The sequence below is a fragment of the Diachasmimorpha longicaudata genome, chromosome 9 (assembly GCF_034640455.1).
Source record: "Diachasmimorpha longicaudata isolate KC_UGA_2023 chromosome 9, iyDiaLong2, whole genome shotgun sequence".
Lineage (NCBI taxonomy): Eukaryota > Metazoa > Arthropoda > Insecta > Hymenoptera > Braconidae > Diachasmimorpha > Diachasmimorpha longicaudata.
The window spans coordinates 7,630,106-7,655,628 of record NC_087233.1 but is presented as its reverse complement, the minus strand read 5'-3'; the positions used below and the strand labels follow the sequence as shown (position 1 = coordinate 7,655,628).

General features: G+C 40.0%; 2 protein-coding genes across 8 annotated transcripts in view; one reads left to right on the top strand and one right to left on the bottom strand.

The window, feature by feature from the left end:
- Positions 1-25,523, top strand: part of C3g (C3G guanyl-nucleotide exchange factor) — a 50,526-nt gene that overhangs the window by 12,483 nt on the left and 12,520 nt on the right. Inside the window, exon 1 of one of the 7 annotated variants that reach the window (XM_064127902.1) lies at positions 4,723-5,181. The exons of the other annotated variants lie outside the window; for them this stretch is intronic. The gene's annotated coding sequence lies outside the window, so the exon portion shown is untranslated. Of the gene's footprint in view, positions 1-4,722; positions 5,182-25,523 lie in introns of those variants that run through there. 7 annotated transcript variants of the gene reach the window in all.
- On the bottom strand, positions 9,494-13,086 carry LOC135166003 (uncharacterized). Its single transcript, XM_064127904.1, has 6 exons — positions 12,802-13,086; positions 12,494-12,709; positions 11,614-11,787; positions 11,312-11,506; positions 10,626-11,068; positions 9,494-10,394 (listed from the first exon to the last, which is right to left on the bottom strand). The coding sequence occupies exons 1-6, from the start codon at positions 13,058-13,060 to the stop codon at positions 10,044-10,046; spliced, it is 1,638 nt and encodes a 545-aa protein (XP_063983974.1). The 5' UTR covers positions 13,061-13,086; the 3' UTR covers positions 9,494-10,043.

Here is a 25,523-nt window from a genome sequence, read left to right as displayed (position 1 = left end):
ATTAGATAATGTTTTGGTAACAATACTGGGAATAATTTTTGAAATAATGTTAAATAACGAAATCGTTCTCCCGAACTTACGCGATTGCAACTTTTTCAATTTTTCTCATTTCGAATAAAAAGTTCTTTCAATACATCTCCATTGTTTTCTACGGTAGACTTCATTATCACGAGTGGAATGGAGCTTCATGTGAACAATTTTTTCCCCCCCCTGCTGTTTTTTGGCTCACCAAAAAGGGATATGCGAAAGAACAAAAAGCATGCGGCACAGTGAGAGAAACGGAAGTTTTAATCGAAAAAGTTGGAACAATGCTGGCCGGGAGAGCCGTCATTCGACAATAAGACCGTCCCTCGGCTTTCCAGTCGTGTCGTAAACGATTTACCATTTTTCCCCGGATGCAGGAGTCTTTATGCAGATCCCAGACGTGCATGAAAGTTCAGTTTTTCCCCGTTTTATATCATTTTTTTTCCCCGGGAAAGTTGCAGATTGTCCGTCAGAAGTTTTCGGTCGGGGGTTAAGTGGAGGAGAGAGTCGCGATGTTCCCCGTAATTTTATATACAATTTGGGGGATGAATATAAAGGGAAAGTTTCGCGTATTGAATTATTCCGGCGGGAAAGATGAGAAGAAAAAACCGTCAGATTCGCGGACTCTCCAAGTTTTCGTCACATTATTCAGAATTCAGTCAGTCGATTTTTATTAAATTATTTTAAAAATTCCTTTTGGGAGGACAGTCCCTGTGAAGCCTACTGCCTTCAAGATGTCGCAACTTAATTTAATTAATCCAATTCTCCTCGTACTTTCGCCGAGAAAAGAATTTTCTTAAGAATAATACTATAGTTCTGCCAATAAAATGAAATCCTCTTCGTGCCCACTCTATCCATAATTCGTTGACATCCCCCTAATGAATTCCCCGGACTGCCCGGGTATTACATAAAATCGCAATCAGCCAATATTTGTCGAAGCCCGTGCGGCAGTTTCATCAAGACGATATCCCCGAAGTATTGATCCCCCTCCGCTCGATTTACATATTTCCGCGTTTTACTAGATCCTAGCTCCCTATATGCCCCTTCCACCTCTCAGGCGGACTCCACAGAGACCCTCTTTACCGACGAACCAACCCCTCCCATCGGGAGCGAGCCAATTTGCATCGGGAAAAAAGAATATATCCATAAAGAAAATACCTCAAGTATGTAAAAGATCCGGTGGCACATGCTCTTCTTCTTTCAAAAAGAAGAAACAAACAGTAATAAGTTGAAAAAAAATTGTCAATAGAAAATTTTGCATTTGTTCGAATGAAAAACCTCCGGAATTCCTAATGAACTACCACAAAAGACGTAATTAATTAATTAATTAAACGAACGAGTTTCATTCAGCGGGCGACGATGAGGAGGGAAAAGGTTGTAGTAATTAAGGGTGAAAAATGGTGATTGAATTTCCAAGAGGGCAGGACATTTCATCGGATGAGTGGGGAATGGGGGAAAAAAACCGTCACTAAAGCGTCCAACGGATGCAATTGTCGAGTCTGCTGTGGCAAGTTGAAAGGAGTTAGACCAACGGCGAGGAAGATCTATCGATCTTCCGTTTCCCGGTGTAACACCAAGAGCCAAGAAGAGAGCTGCATTCTGCCATGGGGGCTTTGAAGAATGATGGCTTCCGTTTCTTGCCTGGACTTCCTTATCGAGTGGATAAATCGATGGAGGATTCTGATTAATCGTTAGACCAGGGCACGCTGAATTATTTCGAGGGATTTAGCCTTAAGAGGGACATCTTGAAATATCAGAACAGATGGAGAGAAAGGGGGATTACTACAATGAAGAAAAAGATAGAATTGCTTTTGTAAATCATTTCTTATCTAATAGTAATTTTTTTCGATAGCTAATTCATTTTTTTTTTTCATGTAGATAGTCTCTCAATCGGGAAAAAAATTTTTTCGCGCATCGGAAAATCTACAGCTCAAACTCTTAACATGTTTATGTACCTCAGCCCTAATTATATTACCGCCGGTGTATACTAAATCCCCTCGGAAAATTTTACAACACGAATGAGAAGCACGCGCCACAGCCATTTTGATAATCCCCCGGAGATATTATCACGTTATCGCGGATAAATTCGTTTGCTTTAGTGCATGCCAACACGACACAGAGTATCGACTTCTCTCCCTTCTATCGTTTTTACATATTTCACGTTATAAATGCGAATACATATAAATTTCTGCTCATCCGAGGATAAAACGTATGAGGCGACGAGTTTAGCTAGTGGTGAATTGCAATTTGAATTTTTAATATCAATTAGTTCTCGTCATCACCGGAGATCCTCTTCAATCTTCCTACTTAAACTCAACGCTTCGAGATGAACTCATTCGGTTAATTCAACTGACGTTGGACTTGAGAAAGGTCGTATGATGAATTCACCGGGTCTGCAGACCACTCTGAAAACAAATGAGAATCCAGTTGTAATTCAGAGGGTTATCATCTTCCTTTATCTCTCTCATTTTCATTTCAACAGAGATATATACTCATGAGTCTCCCTGGGTTAATGGGTTTTTTGAAATAGCGACGGAAAATGTCATTGCACACTGAGAAGTTGCCAGTAAAAATTACGATACGGTCCCGTAAATTTTTCGATCAGGAGTATTGAGGGAATTGTCAATTTTACTGTTTCTGCAATGAAAGGGGATTCGGATGTCAATTGTCCAAAATCACTGGATTCTTTCACTGTCTCGCGACTGAAATCTTGGGAACAAATGGAAATTTCACTACGCCATCTTGAAGCAATTCCGTTGCTCGACAGAACAAAAAAATCGCACGGATCTCGGAGAATTTCCAGACTGCGCACCCCCATCCATAAACAATTCACACCCGGGGAATTCCCCCTCCTATAAATATCGAAACACGTAATGCCACCCCTTCCTCCTCCAGGCCCTGAAAATTCTTTTATCAGCAGCCAATGTAAATCGTTTAGCCGCAGCAAATTCTCTCATTCCTTCTCTCGGTTCATTTAAAATGCAACAGCAATTTACGATTCCCCTCTCGCCAGTGTTATCGTTATTATTTATATTGTTCCAGGGTTAGTCCGTAGAAAAATACGAAGAGGGGAGTTTAAACCAGTGGCCTCTCTGGTGTCATAATTATAAAGTCCCATTTCGTGGTCTCGCCTGTGGGGCGTTAATTGCGGCCCACAAGAAACTCCAGCCATGGGGAATACCTCCCTCTCCCTTTTCCCCTTACCACCACCCCCTCGTGATATATCGTCACAATCTTAAAAACTCGGGAAAGCAAATGACCGCAAGTTATTTTGTGTCCTCGAGTCTTTATTCCCCTCGTAAAGCTCGAGAAATAATAAAATCATATCTGCACGACGAAAGTGGGCGAACTATTAGCGAAAAAAGGGGAAAGAGTGAACTATATTTTCAGTGGTTTTGGAGTGAAAAAAATTGAGTGGATTAAACCGAAGGAGAAAAGTCAGACGAATTTTGAGGTGCTCAGAAAAGGCGCTACAAATGGTATTTACCCTTCCACTCCATGAATGAATGACGGGTAATTTTTTTTCACCGAAGCTCAATAGCCCCGCAAGCCTCTCAAATTTCTCAACAGCAAGAAGTTGAAATCTGTTCTTCTCGCTCGATTGAGTCTCATTTTTTTATTACCACTTTTCTTTCATATACACACTTGGGTGAAATACCCAGTAGGCGGCATTACTCCCCGTCCGATACTCTCGACTTACCCCCAAGACCACCTACATCATGCTCCTATTTCACGCGTTAGTTCTTTTATTATTTTTTTCCCCATTCTCTGTAGTTCAATTTTCTGTATTTTATGGGGGCAATAAATACTTTTACATTTTCTCCCGTCCATTTTTATTCTTTTTATGCTCACTCTTTATTGTTATTACTGTAGAAGCGAGTCATCACTCTCATGATATCCAATTATTTTTGTTGATTTTTAATTATAAAATTTACGGGAAAATATTGAAATAAATTATCCCTTCGAGTCTTGAGTTTACCCCGCGAAAAGGAAATATAATAATTCTCCCCGTCACTCCCAGGCGTCGCTTTGTCCCCGAAAGGCCAGAAGGAGGGCCTCAAAAAGTCGGGATTGAAGCAAAAGTGGCAATAAAATGACTACTTGCAAGTGGCCGTGAAGGTGGGAGTTCCTGCTATGAAAGGAGGTGTGAAGGAGAGAACCCGCCGCCCGGAGGAATATTACGTGAGTGTTCAGAAAGAACTAAAGAAAAACAAGTGGAAAATTGCCTTTGTCCCCATAGAGAACCGTTATTTTTCCCGATAAAAAAAAATTTGTAACTTTTCCCTCCAAACTTCTTGGAATTTCCACGTTGAAAATTCATAACTTCATGAAAAAATCGGAGGGAACTGTATTGCAGTTTTATTATTGCGGTGAATTGAACTTTTAATTCCTCTAAATTATTGAGGGACTCAAGTGTTATTTCTACTAGAAAAAACGCGGTCAATTTAGCGATTGCAACGCGAGAAAAATTCTGGAGTTTCTCGGAAAATGACGGGAAAAATTTTCAACAGTTTGGGAAGAAAAGCTCGGGCGACATAGATGGATTTGAAAGCTAAATAAAAACCATTGGCGATGAAAAAAGTACAGTGAGCAGAACAGAAAGACTATATGTGACGAAATGTGCGCAGAAGGTTGAGAGGCGCTCCAAGTGAGACGGAAGCAGGGAGAAGCACCGTTGGATGAAGCTCCCTGACGATTTTCATGTTAGTTAGCAGTCGATGCGCACACGCCACGCGTTACGGACGCTCTCTTATTAAAAATACAACTGCTGGCATTGAATCGGGCCATTGAAACAGCCGCCAAAACGTGGACACTCCGGCCATCAGATTTTTTTTTCATTTTTCATTCTTGAGAAGTCGCGGTAAAACGGGAATTTAATTTTCCGGCGACAGGACGGCACATCAATTTTCGGAGTGACGGAGATTGGGGGGGGAACGGGAGAGAAACTTTTGAATACTGCATTGTCGAGAGGACATTGAAACGCGAGACGCACTTGACGTACGTCGCCTCTACTTCCGTCCGGAGAAATTTGTGGGTTTCTTATTTAATTTTTCAGTTTTTTTTTACTCGGTGAAGGGTCATGTGTTGGAGTGCAGTTAGAGTTTGAAGTGGTTGGCTCATTGGGACTGATAAGGGGACGGAGAGCAGTGACTGAAGGTAATTAGAAATCCAGTCTCTGCAATTTGGTGATTTTTTGTCTCGGTCTTAAAAGACAACAATAAATTCAAGTGAATTGAAAATAAAATATCTTTCCTCAAGTAGAAAGCAATTGAACGGTGTGTAATGGAGAGATTGTACGGAAGAAAGTGCATGAATGGAGTCATGATTTTTTTTATTTGTGTGGGCGATTCCATTGTCTGGGGAGATACGGGGATAGAGTGCCGACATTTCTTATTGCAATAATGACGAATATCTTGACTTTACTTGAGAGTTGGAATCACTCCGTGACGAGGGAGTGAGTCATTGTTCCTGGGCGGGCACAGTTACTTGCATAGTTCTTCTGTCTGGAACAATTATATTTTTCAAAGTAAATAATTACATAACATGCAAAAATTAATACAATAAATTATTCCCGAAGAGTTGAAGTGAATTAAAATACCGTAATATTCGAGAATAAAATATTCCCTTTTGTTCACTAGAATTAATCATCAAATTCTGTAAAAGCCATTGAACCAAATTAATTGTACGCCGCAGGCGCTCCATGGATTTGGATCATTACTGGCACGCCAAGGCTGCATTAAGTCATCGCCGATTGTGATGTTTACATTCGCCCCCTCGTCTCCCCCTCCTGCATCAATGGAGAATCCACTTTTCGTTCACGCGCCCGAATAAATTCACCAATGGTACCGTAAAATTTGGTGTAACGAGCCGTGAAAAGATATCCTTCCGCGACTCGTGCTGTATAAAAATCGCGATAAACCTCTTGCAGACCACAATGTCCCCTCGTCTTATGATAACGCTTTTTTAGTTTTTTTACGAGGAAAAACCTCGTCGCTAACGCGAAATCCGATTTTCTAAATCCCCCATCTCGGTCCTCGGTAAGCCGCACGATACCGACGTCTAGAATCTGCGATTTTTCAAATAGTGGGTACACACGTCTATCCCAATGCCAATTTACGATGCTGTGTTGGTACATATGTAGAAAAATATCATATTTTTATGGGGGAATTCATGCTCATGTTGCTGGGATATTATGTTGCGAATAGCGTTGTATCGTTCCTTCAATGGAAATTTTTTATTTCGTACAAAATGAATTCATGATATTTTTTTTTTATTTTAAAGGCGAATGTTTAATGAATGTTGAGTCAATGTTTCTTTTTATGGATGAATCAGAGGAGTTGAATTATGAGTGTTGGGAAGAATCAATGAAAAATGTAGTAGAAATTCGTTTCATAATTTCCCTCCAGCCCACAATCCAGTAATAAAAACATTGCGTGGCAACCGCAGTATTAATTATCTCCCACGATAAATCGCCAATGACAGCACGACGCAGAAATGCAAGCCAAGAATAAAAATTATGCTAATAAACGCGCTTGTTGAGAGTGACGTTCAAGATTTGATTATTCTACTGTGCGTTGCGCGAACCCAGTGACAATTGAATTTCATATAGGCTCCACTTGGGGTACAGGTGCACAGGATGCGTTACAAGAAACGCCTCTTTGAGAAGCCACAATGTATGACGATGTATAGACCTGGGGAGAAAATGCAATGCAGAGACGGTATATTCTATTTCGAGATATATACGTCGACCTCGAGATACGCCGGCTCGTATTTCATTCCGGTACTCTATGGCTAGACGTACGAGGGATGGAAGGCATATCTGTCTGTCGTGTTGTTACTCTTACTACTGATGCGCTTGGACATTCTGATATGTTTGATAATAAAAATAGCAAAAAAATCTTTTTAAAGGAAAAAATTGGAACGAAAAAATACAATTTTTTTTTATTATGCGATTCTTTTCATCGTGAAGATGGTAATAATAATAGGTTTATACTCTTCATAAAAATATTACAAAATATGAAGAATAATATGTGGATGGTACGTGCGGTCGTACATGACGAGTGGAATACATAAAAATCAAGGGCAGTCAAGAGAAGAAGGGGAAAAACACACGCAGTCCGGAATGCGTCGGAATATATTGAATTTATGCACAAACGTGACGTCTAGCTCCTCAAAAGGAAGGGTTTATTGGATTACGGTGCGTCATTTACTCAAAGTGGAAGATGGATGGAATTTTCACGCCCCCTATACACCCTCTCGTCTATTCGAAAAGTGAAAACAATGAATGGCGAGTGAAATGCCGAAAATAATGGGACGCGGGAGAAATGGAATTTCCTCTCTGTATTTTTATGCTGTTTTTTCCTCGTTTACAGACACTCAGAGAACAACCCTCGTGAGTGAGTGGCTTCGTGAGAGGCGTGTTCCACACACGTGTTACGTCGTTACGTCAATCGTTAACACATGCCCCCACCCACTGTCTCGGAGAAGAATGAATGGTTTTAATATTTTCATTTGGTTTTCGTATTTTTTTCGAGGCTGAATTTTTTTTCTCGGTGTGGCAGATGGGGGGAGGGGCTTCGGGAATTTTAAGGAAGAAATGGATTTGTGTTATTTAATGACTCTTACCTGAATTATACAATTAAAGTTGAACTTTTTCCGTTCATTCCATCTTCCGCTCTCGATGAAAAAAAATCTGCCAAAAAAATAATACGACATAAAAGAAAATGTAGCTATTTGAACGTCGAGACGAGATCGAATTGAATTGCGTCTGAGAGTGGAGTATCGAAAATTCGAAATCTCGATTCCCCTCCCCCGGCTAACGCAAATAACATCACCGGGATTCTCCTCGGTTACTCTTTCTCTCCCACATATATTTTTTTTTCTCTATGGACTAGCGATTTCCTGGTATACCCGTCGGCTAGGCGTAATTTCAACTTCCTCTCGTATTTGGTGGTCTGACGGAGATAGAGTTTTTCCACTGAGGAAGGCGGGGGGGCTTTGAATCGAGAGGAAAGGACACTCTTTGCTCTCTCATTCGCCGGGCATAATTGTAACTTCCTTGATCCTCTGGTGGATTCCTCCCTCATCCTCCTGGTGTTCCCGGGGCTCTTGGTGCCATTAAATTCAGCAATAAAATAAATCGAGGTCTCTTCCTCCGCTCATTGTGTACACATCCCAGGTAGGAAAAAACGAATGGGCCAACCTTGGTACAAGCACGGCCGCCGAGCTGCCGTAGCTCGGCACCCGGGCTCCAGCCAAACTCGCGCCGAACTTGGCTAGACCCTGGGATGATAACACGGGGCCAGGCCTGGGACCGAACTTTGGCCAGACTTCGGTCGCCGTACTTTGGCCGCACTCTGGGCTTACCATTCGGCCCGAAATTGGCCCAGGCCTGTTGCCGAACTTTGGCCGCACTCTGGGCTTACCATTCGGCCCGAAATTGGCCCAGACCTATTGCCGAACTTTGGCCGCATTCTGGGCTGACCATTCGGCCCGAAATTGGCCCAGATTTACGACCAGAGCTGTGGCCAGGCTCCAACCGTTGCCTGTATTGGGTTCAGAATCACCAATAAATATATGAACGGTATATCTGATAAGCAGACATGTATTTATTACCTTCAACATTATACAGAAAACAGTTTTATTATGTGACAAAACTTATATTTAAATTTATTAAATCTATTGACAAAAAAACTCAGCCAATCAAAAACTTTTTTCCTCCTATCGACATAGTACATGTTTTCATCCGATTTTGGTTGAACAGTTAAAGATATGCAGTGTTTGTATCTCCAATTTTCATGAAAGATAATCACAACTATGAGATTTTTCCGCGAACAGAATATGAAAACTCAAAAAAATGATTGCAGGTATAAATTGTAGAAAAATCTTTTGTGGATTATTTTCATCCGCTTTTAAAATAAATAATCTACGTAGATCATTTGAATCCGAAATTTAATACGACATACCATATTAAGTCTTAATAAACTCTCTCTTACAATCTAATAATATTAGCAGTCAGTCTTCAGAATTCGAAGATTGTATTAACAAAATATCCAACAAAATAACGCACCAATGTTATTTTTTAAATTAGTAGTTTAGAATTGATAAATTATCGTGCTTCAATTCAAGCATGAAAACAGTCATTATAATAGCAATATTATGGATAATTTATTCCGCTATGGATGATAAGAATTAATTCTTATATCCATAGACAATTGCTGATACGAATTATCCTGATAAGAATTATTTTTTCATCTCGGAAAGACGTCCTTTTTTTACAATAATGTCTTCTCCATCTGCAACTCCGGAACATAGAATGATATTTAGTTGCATTGATTGTGTGCTAGTTCTATATAATATTGCTTATTATATTCACTCTTTCAAACAAACTTAGAAATATAAAAAAGTCTTGGATAGGATTACATATAACTAATTAATTTCAACCCTTAAATTTGAAATCTTTGGGGAATATGGACGCAGTCCGATTGTGAAACTTCAACCTTATAAATATTATTTGACTTGAATCACCAAATACTGAAAACAGCTCTCAATGGCTGAAATTACTTTCATTAGAATTTTTCTTAAAAATTAAAAATCCACTTATTATTTTTCCCTTTAAACTTTTGGACATAATATTTAATCCCTGAACCAACAACGGATATTTATTCCCGTGATCTAACTTATGAGGAAATGACATAGAAAATACTTTATTATGCTAAGATACATCACATTTTCCAATTGTTATTTCCATCTTCTGGATTTCCGACCTCGCCAGGAGAAATATAATAAATATAATTAATACTTCAATGACAGCCGAATACTAAACAATATTCATATATTAATATATATTCTGCCCAATGAAACGCCTCGCGATAAAAATATATTGATAATATAAACTTTTCCTATTAATCGTACCTTTTATCAAGAATATCACAACTAATACAATTACGAAAATGAATTAATGGAGTCATATTAACACAGTGATTTTACAATTCCATTTATCCCGGAAAAATGAAGTATTATCGATTGGTATCAAAGGAACAAACTGAATTATTCTCGTTATGATGACTTGACCCGCGTTGTCGTTCCTTACCCCCACCCTCTCGATCGCCAGAACGTGACAACCAAGTACTTACTTCTGACATTATCTTCTTCTCATCAGTGCTGGATCCTATTACCTCAATTATCACATCAATCAGCACTTTGCATACTGTAGTGTTATAAAAATTTTTCTTTTTCTTTCCGCCAGCTTCCTTTCCGTAACCAGAATAGTGCAGTGACACTGTCTTCCTCAGAACCGCAGATAGGATAGTGGAAACACATATTTTCATCTCTTTTTTATTGCTTATCAAAACTCTCATGAATAATCGCTAAAAATAAAAGAAGGGAAATTTTTTTGAATTTATGAACATGAGAAGACATCTTTGGGCTCATCGCCAGCGGGTTGGTTCTATAACCAAAGCGTTCCAGTGACGTAGACTTGAGTCCCGGTGATGAAAGATTTTTTCATCACCAGAAAACGAACCCAGTGCATGTGTCACCGCCCAATTTATTGATTTTACATAAAAAAGAAGAAAAACGATCAATTTCAGATATATTACCAGTGTTTCTACGAGATTTGGGTCCGTTGTCAATATCGCTTCGTATTCCTGGAACTTATCATCCATTTCAAATGGTAGTGGCGTAGACATCTGCTTCTGTATTTCAAGCAAGCTAGGACCAGAAGCTGGGGCTAGATTAGTGCCAATGATTGTGGTCTTGAGCTCATTCATAGACTGCTTTAAATCGTAAGCCATCCTGCGTCTTAAATTTTCGAGCTTTTCATCTAATTGCTGATCAAAGTAATCTCGAAGGGAGTTCAGGATTCGACGTTCATTATCAGCATAATGACTAGATGACAACTGGTTTTGTGGTCCCAGCATTTTTGGCATCTTAGCAGGGTGTACCATCATTGATCGTGAAGTTTTTGGAGTTCCTGGGCTCACAATCGAATTCAATCCGTCTTCAGCGCGTGTAGTAGACGATGCACGCCTTTTTCGGTTACCTTATGAAATTAAAGGAGGACCAAACGATATAAATTGATGGGTAGCAGCATCAGATGAAAAAAAAACTACCCAAGCCCCCACCAAAAATATATAATATAATCTAATTCTATATAAGTTCCGAATTTTGTAAAGAATGTTCAAAATATAAATTGGACCATTTTCAAATATTTATAAATATAAATTTTTTCATGCGGGAGGAACTTGGCCGATGATTGGTCATGGAATATCCGAGCCGATTTTACCTGAAGCGTTATGGACTAGTGGTGAAGGAGGTGTCAAATGAAGTTCTTTTCTTGTATTTCTCGCTGAGTCCATCGATTTTGTAGGTGACTGCAGAATTCCATCGGAGGAATCATTGCTCTCAGATTCATCAGTTTCGACGTCTTTAAGCAAAGTAATATTCTTCCTTGACCGCTGTTTAAATGATAAACATGCACCTGGAAATTATTGAAAATGATGATTTATCCCTGCCCGGATCATTTAATTAACACGAACTTAGAATTACGTGCTACAGTCCCATATTACCTCAAAATTGATTTATTACCTGTTGGTACAGATCGCGATTTACTCGACATTTGCAAAAAGCCAGAATTATTTTGAGCCTTTGAGGCTCGAATCTCCTCAGGATTAGCTATAAGACAATCATGATTTTCGTCTTCAGAGTCAGATCCACTCTGGTAAATGCTTTGAAATCTTGTCTTTGGTTTTGCTTGTATACCTACGAAATTTTACAAGTTTGTAGTGAAGTAGTAACACAACGTAAGTTGTCTCCAGCCTTTGTTTTTTATAGCTATTTCAAAGTGGGGAAAGAATGCATGCATTTGAAAAAATATTTTTTTTGTAGAACCTATCGCTCCTACAAAAAAGGTTTCTATCAAAATTTTACCATTTTCCGTAGATGTTCACTTTGATTTACCTCTTCACAACAGAATTATAATGCTTTCCTACATAAGAGATGGTGGGGAAAAATGGAACGTTTCTCGTCCCCTCAACATTCCAATGCTTTTATGTATAAACAATCATATCAAGTGTAAATCATAAATTTTCCACTTTATCTTGTTCGCACGTAGTGATTTCTGTTAGCGACTCAATTTTTTGATGAGTAAAGAATTGCAATAAAAAAAAATAACCTAATATTTTTCGACCACAACATAATAAAAATTTTCTTATAAAATCATTCAATGCGATTCTCTCTTAAAACGATGTTTCGAGACAAATACACATGTAATGACTGCACAGATACATAATTAATATTTATTTTGTAAAAGATTTCAAAAATTCGGTCAATCTAATTCCCAATTTAGGGAACGATGGGTCTTTTGATGTTAAATACGAGAGTTGAATAAATTGGGGATGAATAATTGGGGTTAAGAGTGGTTATAATTGTTGATAATTGACTTTTACTTCATATTAACAGGACTTACCAGACTTTGGAGTTTGATTTCTAGGTGGAATCGGGATTTTAGTACTAAAGATGTTGTTTAGTTGAGACTTTGATGCAGTTAAGGGTTTTGCTGAAATTTTTGCTTTCGAGGAAGTTTCGGACCTCCCCCCCTTTCGATCATTTTCACCATCGGTTGTCTCACAGTTGAGAGTTACTTGGGCCTTTTTTAATCTTCTGCGACCCTGATCCAAATCAGCTGAACACAATCAACATATGATCCTTTAATATTGAAATGAACCCATCGAGCAATTCATCAAGTTATAAGTGGAGTCATTTCAATTTTTGTACCTGCTCCGGTGATGAAGCAAAATGGATAACTTTGCCAAGAGTCCTTGGGCGAGTGCAATTTTTCCAAGTAGTCGTCAAGTAGATGATATTCAGTTGTCGGTGGGAATTTACAGGTGTCTTCTTCTGCACTATTAAACCATTTTTTCGGCACCAAATCAATGCATGGTAGCCCTTTTTCGTTTTTCTCGAGAAATTCGATGACTGCGAATGGTTCGCTGAGATTTTTTGGATCGCGAGATGGATGTGAGGTTTCCGACATTTTAGGTTATGAAAAAAAATCACGATTCGTACAATTGAACCTGGTGTTTTCGAGTAGTTTCATATAAACTGATAACTTTGCAGAATGATGCATATAGCTTATTATTTAACAGAAAAAATTGCGTTTCTATTTCCATGTGTTTTGAACGGTTTTTTGTCATCACCCCACTGATGCTTCTTTTTTAGCGCCACTATTCCTTCAAAACGATTATATCACAAATATCTGTCAAACACTTAACACACATTTAATTCACATTAAATTCTCACTTCTTGTAATTTACCGTCAACTTAGTTGGTGAAATCCGAATTTGAGACAAAAAGCCCGATAAACGGATGATACGAGCAATTATGAAAGGTTATGTACACGGACGCCAGATCTAACCGATTTATGTCCCACTTGCATGTAACGACTCCACTATTGAAATTTTCTAACGACCTCGATGATCGGATTTTCATGTCGATTGTTGATTTAAAACATAAAATTGTTTGTTTCTTCCACAATTTTAATCACGAGTTCAACTAAAACATATACCCTCATTCATATACCCTCTTACCAAAAAAAAACTGCATTTCACAATGCGAACAATTTTTACGTTATTTTCTAGTGGAGGAGGGATATGGCGTATTGTCGTCCAGTTACATTTAATAAAGCACATTTGTGTTTAATTTTGTGTGCCTTCTTACATGTCATTTCAGCTGCCCAGGACTTAATGTAGAATATTCCTACTCGACTGGAAAAGTCTGGATAACTAAACGCCTCTTCCCTACTACTTTCCTGGTGTCCGAAAATATATATACCAGTAAGATCATCACAAATTTTGGATTTTCCTGATTTAACGAGAATTTGTGAAATTACGAAAACTTTCTCAATATCTAGGAGTACCACGTTATTTGGATGACTTGTCGTCAAGGTTAGACCATTGATGTTGATCATATTTGATGTTAAATGAATTTCCCCATCAATTATCATCGTTGTAGGCTTTCTCGCGATAACCCAATCACTCAGTATGTGTTTCTGATTAATTACCATGGTTCCTCCAGACTCCATCTCAGTTAGTCTGTTGATAATTTGTGTGAGTGGTTTTATCGAAGAATGAACGAGTTTTTTAAATAAACCAATGTAACTCTCTCCCCAAAACGCTGAGAGCTCATTCAGAGGAATTTTAAAGTATTGGGCATCATTAGCAACGTGGATGATACTATGCCAACTGAGAACTTGAGCCCCTTCATCATTATAAACATCAGGTAACGTCTCGAAACAAATTTTTAGCAGAGATCCAGCATATTCACTCAAATCCTTAACGAATTCCTTACTGTTTAAAATTCTGCTAGCAAAGACAAATAATGAGAAATGACAACGTAAAGGTTTCGGTAAGAAATCTTGTAACACGACGATACCACAATAATTAAGGAAAAACTTGAATTGTGATGCTTTCCATCTTGAGATATTATTCACATCAAATTCTTTCCTTTGAAATTCAATAGGGATATCGGCTTTTAATGACCTCATAATACCATCAAGCCGACGAACATCAGCTAATTTGATCCTCTGGGCTGAACTTCTCGTTAGCCATTTATCCAGCAGCCATTTCATATTACCAGAATAGAATAAATGCATTAAATCTAATGGCACTTGTTTTGTCAGATCGAATCTATCCAAAGAGAGCAGCGGGGACACAGAACCTTCATAATGATGTTCTGGTTGAACTCGCGTCTCGTAGGATACTTTAGTGCGTAAATTTGCATTGGTCACTGGATATATGCGTTTTCCTCGTCTTCCACAACCTACTGTAATGCCCTTGGTGAAACACCTTCCACAGGCATAGAAGGCTCCAGGAGCTTTGTGGCAGCAAATGAATGCTCGAGCTGGCGAATCAGCCACTATTGCTACAATTTTCACCTCAAAAACCTTGTCATCAATGCGCAAACCATTTTCTTGGAGTTCATTGGCCTCTTCAACAAAATCAGTCATGAATTCTGTGGCTGATAATGGTTTCCCATCCCCACAATAAATCGCGGCAGCAAAGGGTTTGGTAGTGTAATTTGGATGCTGTATTTTTATTGAAATTGGCCAAATTTCCTTCTTAGCATTCCGGTATACCTGCATACCGTCAATATGAACCAGAAGAGAAATGTCGTTTTCTCGATAAATTTGAGTTGAAATTATTTTTCTGAGTCCCGAGGCGATTCCCAAATAAATGAATTCACCTGGAATCTCATGAACTCCTCTCATGGTTGTTAGGTGTCTGCAATGGGGAGTTTGCAAAAGCTGCCGTGTAGTCTTGGGTATTGATGTGTAACCTTCACTTCTTAAAATGGCTAACAATTCATCGATTGCTTCTGCTGTTGTAGCTCTTCTGAATTTCACTGCCCATTGATTAATTTTTTGCTCCATTCCCCGCGGTTCCAATTTGTCCAGAGTTTGTGTATTCTTGTCTCCAATGCTGTCAGTGAATACTTTGTTGAAATCATTGTCAATGTCATCTGAATCACCATCACAACCTGAGCCCCCAAGAATTGGTTCATCCCTGTCTCCAACGCTGCTATTGGATTCACTGATGCAATCATTAAGATGCTTATACGAGCCACAATCACCATCACCACCCGACCAACTATCACCACAAGCACTAGCATTATCATCGAGATGTCGAACATCGACATCTCCACTAATTTGATCCACAATAGATCCACTACGGATAGTTATTTCATTGGCTGTTGGCAAACTAACCTCTTCCTCATCGGCATTATTGCGTTCACTGTAATCCGGAGTTTTTTCTTTAGCGCCTTCTACGTTTACAGATTCTTTTTTCTTCAGTTGATGAAAATGTCTGTATTTTTTAACCCGTGAATATGAACTCTGAGACATATTACAATAGTAAAAGAGTAATATTAAAATAATAAATTGCCGCACACGACACTCATGTCTACTGCCACAATCAGACTACTCAACACGCCATCTTACGGGCTGTTGTCATAGAATGTGTGGTATACGGTGATATCCACGCATATTTTCCCCTGAAATAGTATGTTCAGAAGAAATAATGGTACCTTCGGAAGAAGGAGAATCAAAGGACGAAAAATTTAGTGAAGGAACATTCCCCATGAGAATTCAATTTTTGGAATGCTGTTCCATATGGGACCCAAGCCTGGCAAACCATGCCCCTTGTCTGCCTGGCCATGTCTCGGGGCAAGCTTGGTGACCCAAGCCTGGCAAGCCATGCTCTTTACCAGTCTGGCCATACCTCGGGTCAAGCGTGGTTGCCCAAGCCCGGCAAACCGTGCTCTTTGCCAGTCTGGCCATACCACGGGCCAAGCTTAGTGACCCAAGCCTGGCAAGCCATGCTCTTTGCCGGTCTGGCCATGCCTCGGGCCAAGCTTGGTGGCCCAGATCTGGCAAGCCAGTCTCGTGCCAGACCTGGCCCGTTTCGTGGACATTGGCATTTCCTACCTGGGATAGTCCCAGTAGTCTCGTTACTCCGGGATTCCAGGATTTTTTTTTTATTTCGCCAAGTTATTTGAGCCTTTCTGGGTGTTTATTGCAAAATTCTCGAGGCAATTGTTAATTCTCTTGTTAAATTGTTGAATCTAGTATGAAAAAATGGTAGGAAACTCAAATAATAAGTCCACGCATGGAAGTCATGAAGATAATAAATTAACAAGTCGTTAATAGGTATGTGATGGAATAAAAATTGATATTGGATGCTTCGTGGAGGATTTATTTGGTTTGAGCGTATGAAATATAAGTTGAAGCAAGTCTTTCCTCTGAGAATATATGCAGCGTGTTACAAAGTCTGACTCCATCGTAACCGCAAACACAGGAAAGTCCAAATGAGCGTTGGCAAAGTTTCTGGGGAATACGTACAGTGCCGTGGGTCTGGAGAGGAAAAGCCTCGTTGAATGATACCGTCGTGTGTGGGACAAACTCGAAACTTACTTGGTAGATGCACTGCACGTAACATTGAGCAAAGATTCTCAAACACCAGACCAAGGTGTATGGGGAGACCAGGATGTGAAGCTTTAAAAATGTTAGGAAAGAAAGAAATTACTGTAAAAAAATTGTAAGAACATTTTGAGCTTTCGAATTGATAAGATTTGTTTTCTTAAATATTCTGAATGTCACTGGATATTCGCTGAGGCTGTAAAAATTCACTATCAAGTGATTCCAGGGACAATGAATTCACCAGTATCTCTGGGAGGAATTTTCCGCATTTCTCAGGGCGAAAGGATTATGCGTGACAGTCGGTAGGAAAATATGGAGAGCATTCAACGGTCATAACCATTTTTCAGCTTCAGCATACTTTCGAGAATGAAAGAAGCATTTGTAATACTCGGAAGTTTTCCGAGAGGAGTTTTGAAACTCCAGTTTCAAACTAAATCCAAAGGAGCTTTTCATGGCATCTAGAAATTCTTTGTTCAGTTCTAGTCGTTTGATCCGACTTTCTCTAGTTTCCTCCCGGTAGGATTTCATGTTTTAGTCGAATCTCTTTATCACTGAGATCAATTGCAGACTCACGACATCTGAAAAACGGATTAGGGATTTAACGTGGGAATTTATCCTGGTTCCTTTAGTAAAATGACTGATCAAACCAATTTTTTTCCTCTCCACAATTCGAATTAAAACATATGATAAAACGTAAAGTGATAATCGACTTCAAATATGACTCCGTATACCCCCGAAATAACCACATTTTTCATGACTCAGACTCAGTAGACATCACAAGTCCTTTCATCCCCAGTATTTTCTCGTTTTTTTTCTCTCCTTGTTTTTCCAAACCCCTCTGGAGCCTCAAACATTGCGAGGGTCGGGGTTTCGCAAGCCCTTAATGGATCCACTGTTTACTCGCCCCCGAAGAGGGTTTCGTCTCACTGTCTCCAACGTTTTTCGATTCTCCCTCGACAACCCTTGTCGATAAAAAAGACTACGTAACTCTCCGGGCGGGTATTGTTCAACAGTTCGTTTGCATTATTGGTGTATTGATGTCACTGCACTCTTCAAATCCTCGCAATCTTTATTGGAATTGGAAGGTTTTGTTGTGCCTCCCTCCAACTATTCGGAATCCGATGCTACGGGGGTAGGAGGTGGGATTTCGTTGGGTTCAATTGGACGTGAATTTTGCGATCGACATTTAGAGAGAAATACTTCCAAGCTTTCAAAATAAATCTTTAACATTTTTAACGATGTCGAAAGATTAAAAAAGACACTTCAAAAACACCTTAAAACTCTTAAAAATTCCCTTTTCCCTTCTCGATGAATTCGACCCTAGAAAGAGCTCATTCTGTCGCACCCCAACATGAAAAAGTTCTCTAGAAAGTTTGAACCTGTCCCTCAGAAAACAAGTACACCCGTTTAATCCCTGAGATCTCCATTTTTCCATCCAAGCCTCACTCACCCCCCGGCATTATAAACTCATGGATAACCCATCTCGCCGATGCACCCCTTGAAAATCCCGTGGCGACTGTAGCTGAAGTGCACATCCAAAAGCAGATTATTCCAGGCTAGCGGTTCCAACTAACCCCACACTCCCTGAATAAAAAAGCCCTCAAACACGAGTAAAAGCTTCGCAACAAGAAGGAGGAGAGAAACAAAAATTCATAAGAAAATGTCACGATTCCCTCCAGACATTCTGACATTTCATATTCGTAAAAGAAATCCGTCCATCGGGAAAATTCAATTTTTCACGGATTTTCAAATATAAAAATTTTTTTTACTATTATATTCCTCTGGAAAAAGTTATTAATCAGTTATAAAAATTCTCTAGAGTGCCCCCTCCGGTAATAAACAACATAATGGATAGCATTCACCTCGAACGAATAAAAAAAAATCCAATAAAAATTCACGCTCTTCGCGTGCGTCACCCCCGGGATGTAAGAGCCCTAAAAACTCACAACTCGCGGTTTTCACCGGTGCACAAGTGCGCTTTACGTTCCCATTGCTGAATGATAGTAAGACTCAAATACAGAAAGTGTCGGAGCACTCGCAGACGTGCAAAGCGACCCGGGGGGTGGCGGCGAGGGAGTGAATATATATCCGTGCAGTTTGCAGCAAACGATGCAATTACGTGGTTCAATGTCCAGGGGAATGCCGCGAACCGTTTCCAGGCTGGAATTTCACGGTTCGCTGGAGATATTAGTGGCAAAAGGGGGTGGCCATGCCCTCTCCCAGCCCCATCCTTCTGTTTCATACCTCGGGGCTATGTGTGTTAGGGCCCCTGAGGCTGTGAAGATGGTGGTGAGGGGTGAGAGGAGGGCTTGGGGGCTGGGGAACGTCGTTTGGTGAATTAAGTGCTGCAAATCGATGCTCCAGCGGTCTATGTGCGATAATGGCTCTCATATATACCGTTTGCCCAAGTATATTGAGAAAAAGGGGGTGAAAAAGGTAAATAAAAAGCATGCCGGCTTGAGATTTATTTTTCAAGCGTAAAGGAAACGACATTTTTCGATATCACGGTCTTGTGAGTTTTTCGGAGTTGGCGATAACGACCTGGGAAGTTCGCAGGGAAAATGTTTTACTCGGGGAGATTTACTATTTTTCTGCAAAGCGAGGGGAGGGAATGGAAAGTTTTCATGTGATTCTTTATAGTTGTACTTTTTTTTCATAGCTATGTTCACCTGAAAATGGCTATACCGTTTAATACCCCAGAATTCCGCAGGTGTTCCAAAAAAACGTAAAAATTTTCCCCAACTAACTGATTGCCAAAACCTTCCATATTTTTTATTGAAAATTTTGAGAGTAAACCCCTAAAAAGTACAATAAAAATCACTCACCAAACAGCACGCCATAAAAAAATTCTCCATGTCCATCCCCTCAACAACTCCAATAATCATCAGCCATTCACCTCCATCAATTCGACCCCCAGACCTCGAAAAAAAAAACCCCAGATTAAACTCGTCTCGGGAGCACTCTCCGGGGCACTTTGATACAGTCGAAAATGACTCTCGCAATAAAAATAATAATAAAAAAATATTGTCACGGAGATAGTAGCGCCGAGTGCAGTCCAAAAGGAGGGGAATTAGAGACGAAATTAATGCAAGCACTCGTTCCATCTTCAGGGTGTATAAACCGTCGTCGGAATCGCCCCGAGGAAGCGTTGCGAGACGAAAACTGTTGGATTTCTATCTCTCTTCTGGCTTCTCCGATCGTATCTTTTTTTTCCATCCGCATTTATATCGGGTACACCGCGAGAGAGTGAGAGAGGGTGCGGGGAAAACGAGACGAGACACGGGTATATATTATGGAGCGGTGCAACAACCTCTCGCTAGGTTATTTTCAGGATAGTATCGTGTCACGGAATTTTAGTTTCAACACACGAAAAACCGTGGAACTCCGCCTCGCCGCTGAACGTTTGACTGTTAAAGCGATTTTCAAATGTGTACGATGCACCCCGAGAGCTGATGGCACCGTCCAGGGGACGCGTGAATGAGGGCGAACAGAGAGAAATCACCTGAGGGCGGGAATTTTTTTTTTTTGCATTTATTTTGGGTTCATCTGATGTAAAAGGGGAATTGATGGGCAACAGACGATAACGCGGGTTTGCCGTTCTAAATAAATTCCGGTCGCTGGATTATTCCCATTGATTTCGAGAAGTGGACGCTCTCATTGTTCCCCGGGATACCAATTATTGTGAATACCTGGGATTCTGAGGGAACTTCGGTGGTACTGGTGAATAATTACTGACATGCCTGATACAATGAGGGGCCACTCGCTGGGATTTGGGATTCAATAACTATACGAGAAGGGATTTTTTGTAAAACATTATATCAGGGTGTATTTTTATGTTGATAAAAAAATTAATCTAGAATTTTTTGAAACGTTACTTTGGACATTTCAAGGAATTTAAACAAATTCAATTTTTTCCCCGTCATTTCTTCAATTTCTCAACCAGATCCAATAAATTACTAGTCCCACAGACAGCCTTAATCCCATTGTTACCCATTGTCCCCGTAATTAGACACAAGTTCCTTTGAACTACCCCGATGCAGTATTACACAACTGGAGGTGAAGATGAACGGATAGCCAAGGGGTTGGTACGGGTGTGGGGGAGGGTTCGATAACAAGATTTCCCGGCGATCGTTTGCACCTCCGGGCACCAACCGGAGACACTAACCCCCGAAAATGGGGTACGTAAACCGACGGCCTGCCTTGTCGTTGGCCTATACCACTGCGGGGAGGCCCGAAAATCCATTAGGCAATGGCGGCTGGGTACCGGTGGCGTTAACGAACCCGTCGATAATCAATTTTGACGCTTGGTAATTATTAGCTTTAGTCAAGACTTCAGGGTGAATTAACGCTGAGACACCGAGTCCCGGAGTCTTTTCAAATTCTGTCTCAGACGGTTTCGCGTCATCGGCCGCAACTCCGGAAATGCTTTGGTAAAGTTTCTTTACCGGGAGTCGGGGGGATGAGACTTTTCCACGACTCTTGCCTGATGAAAGTAATCACTCACTCCAGCGAGTTGACGTGTTGGGAAAACTACGGGGCGGGAGGGCTCGGGGGGAAGATTTATATCTTTCTTGACAGTTGTTTTTTTCACGTGACTGATGGGCGCGACGTAATGCACGATTTGATGAATTTCGAGGATTTCATTATGTTTATTGCGATACAGAAATGGATTTTTTTCATTAAAATTTCCTTCAATCTCTAATCATTTGATTAATAAAACCCTTCCCATGATATTGCAAATTTATTATCAAAAGTAACTGCTCTATATTTCGTAGAATTTTACTCCTATTGTCTATCCATGAAAATTAATTTCACATCATGGATTAAATTCACTTGAAAAATGAAAAACATAAATGAATAATAATCACTCGCTGCTGCAATTTTTCTAGTCCCTTTTTTTTTTCATTTAAAAACGCATGAAATTTATTCTCATGCCTCATACCCGCCCTTCATTTTATTTTCGTCAATAACATGTTCCTCACATTTCATTCAATTAAAAATTTCAGAGGTAAAAATATGGGCGAACTGGGCTCGTTCACTCATCTCTCCATAAAAATATAACTCTCGCCAGATGGAAACCCGAGATAATTAAAAATCGACAATTTATCCCATTTCATTCCAATTGAACCGAACTTTCTGAATGACTGCCGCCCAAAAAATTCCACGAATAAAATACTCCGCGTCCCTTTGTGCCCAGTATTTTGCAACCGCACAGAGCGTTAGTCGGGAACAAACGAGTGAGTGACAAAAAGCCCTAATAATAAAAACCGAGAAAAAAAACTGTAGCAGATCAACATGTTCTGATGAGTGGAAACCACCAGCGGTAGAATTTCGGTATTCTGGCTGGTACAATGCTGCACACCATTCCCCGGATACCGTACACCCGTGCAAATCAACGGGGGATATTTCCATATTAATACAATTTGATTCCCATCTCTGTCGGTGCACATTCTGGACTGAACACAGGTGAATCCAATTTTGCCTGACCCCCGTGATCTGGCCGCCAGAATTCAAACATATCCTAGCATCGGGTTTCATGGGTTCCCTCATCACTTTCCGGAAAACCCACAATTTTCAAAATGTTGCCCACTGAATTGTATTTATTTTTATGTGTGAGGGGAGTATCTGGGGTTCGTTCAATTCTTGCTTAAAAAATATGAACTCCTGCTCCAAATTCCTTTGCCCAAACCAACAACATAAAAACGATCCACTCCTGACCCCAACAATTCTCGTATCACCTCGCCTCCCCTCCTGGCACCCTGGCATCAGTAATTTCTTCCCTTTTCCCTCAAAAGACTACTCTCGAAAACAATGCCAGGCGAGCTAAAACCCGGCGCTCCCTTCATTTAATTTGCGGTGTCCATTAATTTCGATCCAGCGGTGAAAATTTCATCCTACACCGAAGGTATTAAATCATCTGGGCATAGTGGCCGCAGACCAACACCATTGGCCCACCCATATGGATGCTATACAGCATCACACACTGGTATTATCGATCATACAGTGGCAAAAGCCGAGTTCTCCGAACTCTCGCGGGAGTATCGCCGGGTGTAAACTACGTGCAGAGTAAAATTAACGACATCATTATGAACGCCGGGTGTATACACCCGTTAACAGACTCACTTCAACCTCACCTGACCCTCACCAACGTCATCAAAGCACCACTCCACGGTTACCCCCCCCCCCAGCTATTGGTGTTATCGTTTCGGCGCAGGAGTGAGCGTTTAGCTAATGATAAGTTCAGACAGTGGTGCTGGAAATCCCATTGGAAATTCAATTATACATTCAGAAGTCCCCTCCAGCTCTCACGGGGAAGTTAAACGATTCATAATTGAGGATATTGATAGTGCATGAATTTTCGGATGTAATTGAAATTAGATGATCACTAAAATTTGAATTTAGCAGGTGGGGGAGTTTCGAGGACCGGGTGGTGTATGGATTTGTGAGAATTAATATTGAATCTGGATTTGCAATTAAAAATTTCAACTTAGAAATTTTTATATCCTTAAAAAAATAATTGGGTGGAAACGAAGTGTCAATGAATGTTGTTTTTTTTTTTAAAAAAAGAAAATATGAATCTCAAACTTCATTTGCAATGAAATTTTGATGACACTTCCACTTTGAATGGATGGTACCTTAAATAATCAAAAGACGAGCGAATGAATGCGCGTCTGATGAGTTAGTTAGACTATCCTCGCTACATTATTAATTGCTTTAGACTGTTGAAACCCTCTCGTTTAATTTCAACCTACATCCCCCCATCTCCCCGTTATCTCAGCGGGACAGATAGACCAGCCGTTACCGAGCACGTCCTCAACGCCGACGATAACTTTGAATCGATTCTGTTTGAATTCACTTGAGCATTATAACTATACAGCCACAACAACTTCACCTATGCGTCAGCCACAGCCTGGACTTTTCCCTACCCCTGGCCCATCTATGTCTGAACTTTTGAGACAAGAGAGAATAGATAAATTGATAGAGTACTTTGACAATGAATTTCTCTGAATTTCACGAGACGCTGGGAATTAAATGGAGAACATTGGGACGAATATCACTTCCGGTGAAAAATTATGATTTTTATTACACAGAAAAAAAAAATTAATTCATTTCCTTTCCTTTTTACGAGAAAGAACGGTTTTATTACCAATTGAAATTATGACGTTTCAACTAAATTATTCATTTTCATTGAAGGATAATTGTTCAAACGACTTTTGTTCTCTAAATAAGTGCAAAAGTTGCTGGCTCCTCCACTCACTTTCTCCTTAACTTTATTATCTCACTTTGCCCTCCACCCTTTCCCCGATACGCCCAGCCCTCGTGTGTGGGAGGAGAGAATCAAGTTCTATTGACGACTTCGAGATTGAAACTCCAATCAGGCGTGATTCTGGCAAAGGAACAGGAAGCAGTGCACGGAGATAATACGAGAACAGAGCGTATGGCTCGCCCTTCGCGAGTAGGGGGCGGGGGGTAGAGTGATGCTGGGGTGGCTGGAAGAGATGAAGGACAAGCCCGAGGGATGAGAAATACGATATGCAAATTACTGTGATTGACTGGATTCACTGTTCTATCACGATCCATTCCTTTCTCGTACCACAGGCCGGTGAATTCCAATTGGTTATTCGGAAGCGATTTTTTTTCTGCCACGGAGAAGGGGGAGCAAAAAAAATTTTAATTATCGATGTTTGCATTGAGGAAATGAGAAGATTTGTCAATTAAAATTATAATTAAAAATTGAGTCATCTTTTCGTCAATGTTTTAAAAGAGGTAGAATGGAGAAAAGAATTTTTCTTGAAATTCCAGACATAAAGGATCATTTTTCCCTAAAAAGCCCCACGATACCGGAGATTTTATCCCTCCCTTTCCCCTTTTAATTCAATATTTTTGCTTCATCAACGAGGCATTCTCCAATTCCCATGAAAGCCACGAAAATCAAATGAACAGACATGGTTTCGCCATTCACCACAAACCGCATAGGACATCCGCCTTCATTTCATTTCATTGTTCCTGTTTACAAGCACGTCGGGGTAAACAATGGAAAAGCGAAAGGGAATACGAACTCCACGTATCATCGTGTCCCTTCGATCGTGTAATTAAACCGAATGTCCCGGGGAAATCGGTGCACTTCGGGTTGAGGAGACAGTCTTTGAAGCGCTTCGACAATTCCCGGTTTCCGGGAGTCATTAATTAATTTCATGGATTTATTCATCACTCTTCATTCCCCGGGAATGCGGAGAATGAATAATGGATTATTTTGGTTAATCAAATATTCGAAAAGTGTAATTATACGTGACGAAGTAATTAAAGGGAAATTTTACTCATCGATTGCTTTATATCATATCCAGATGTCGGATGATTCTACATGAAGTTTTAATTAATTACCGGGGTCTTTCGGATTTATTAAAATCATTGATTAATTGAACTGTATAACTTAATTAAATTTTAATTGGAGAGAATATTCTAAAGGATTTTTTAATAGCAATCAAGAATAATAAATATTAGCCATGGAATTCTGAGTAAATAA

Bases quoted from the DNA above. Each gene is read 5' to 3' on its own strand.
- LOC135166003 (XM_064127904.1), bottom strand. From the start codon at position 13,060: ATGTCGGAAACCTCACATCCATCTCGCGATCCAAAAAATCTCAGCGAA. The intron at 12,710-12,801 runs GTACAAAAATTG...GATTGTGTTCAG, and splicing joins TTGCTTCATCACCGGAGCAG to CTGATTTGGATCAGGGTCGC. The intron at 11,069-11,311 runs GTAAAATCGGCT...TAATTTCATAAG, and splicing joins ACTAGTCCATAACGCTTCAG to GTAACCGAAAAAGGCGTGCA.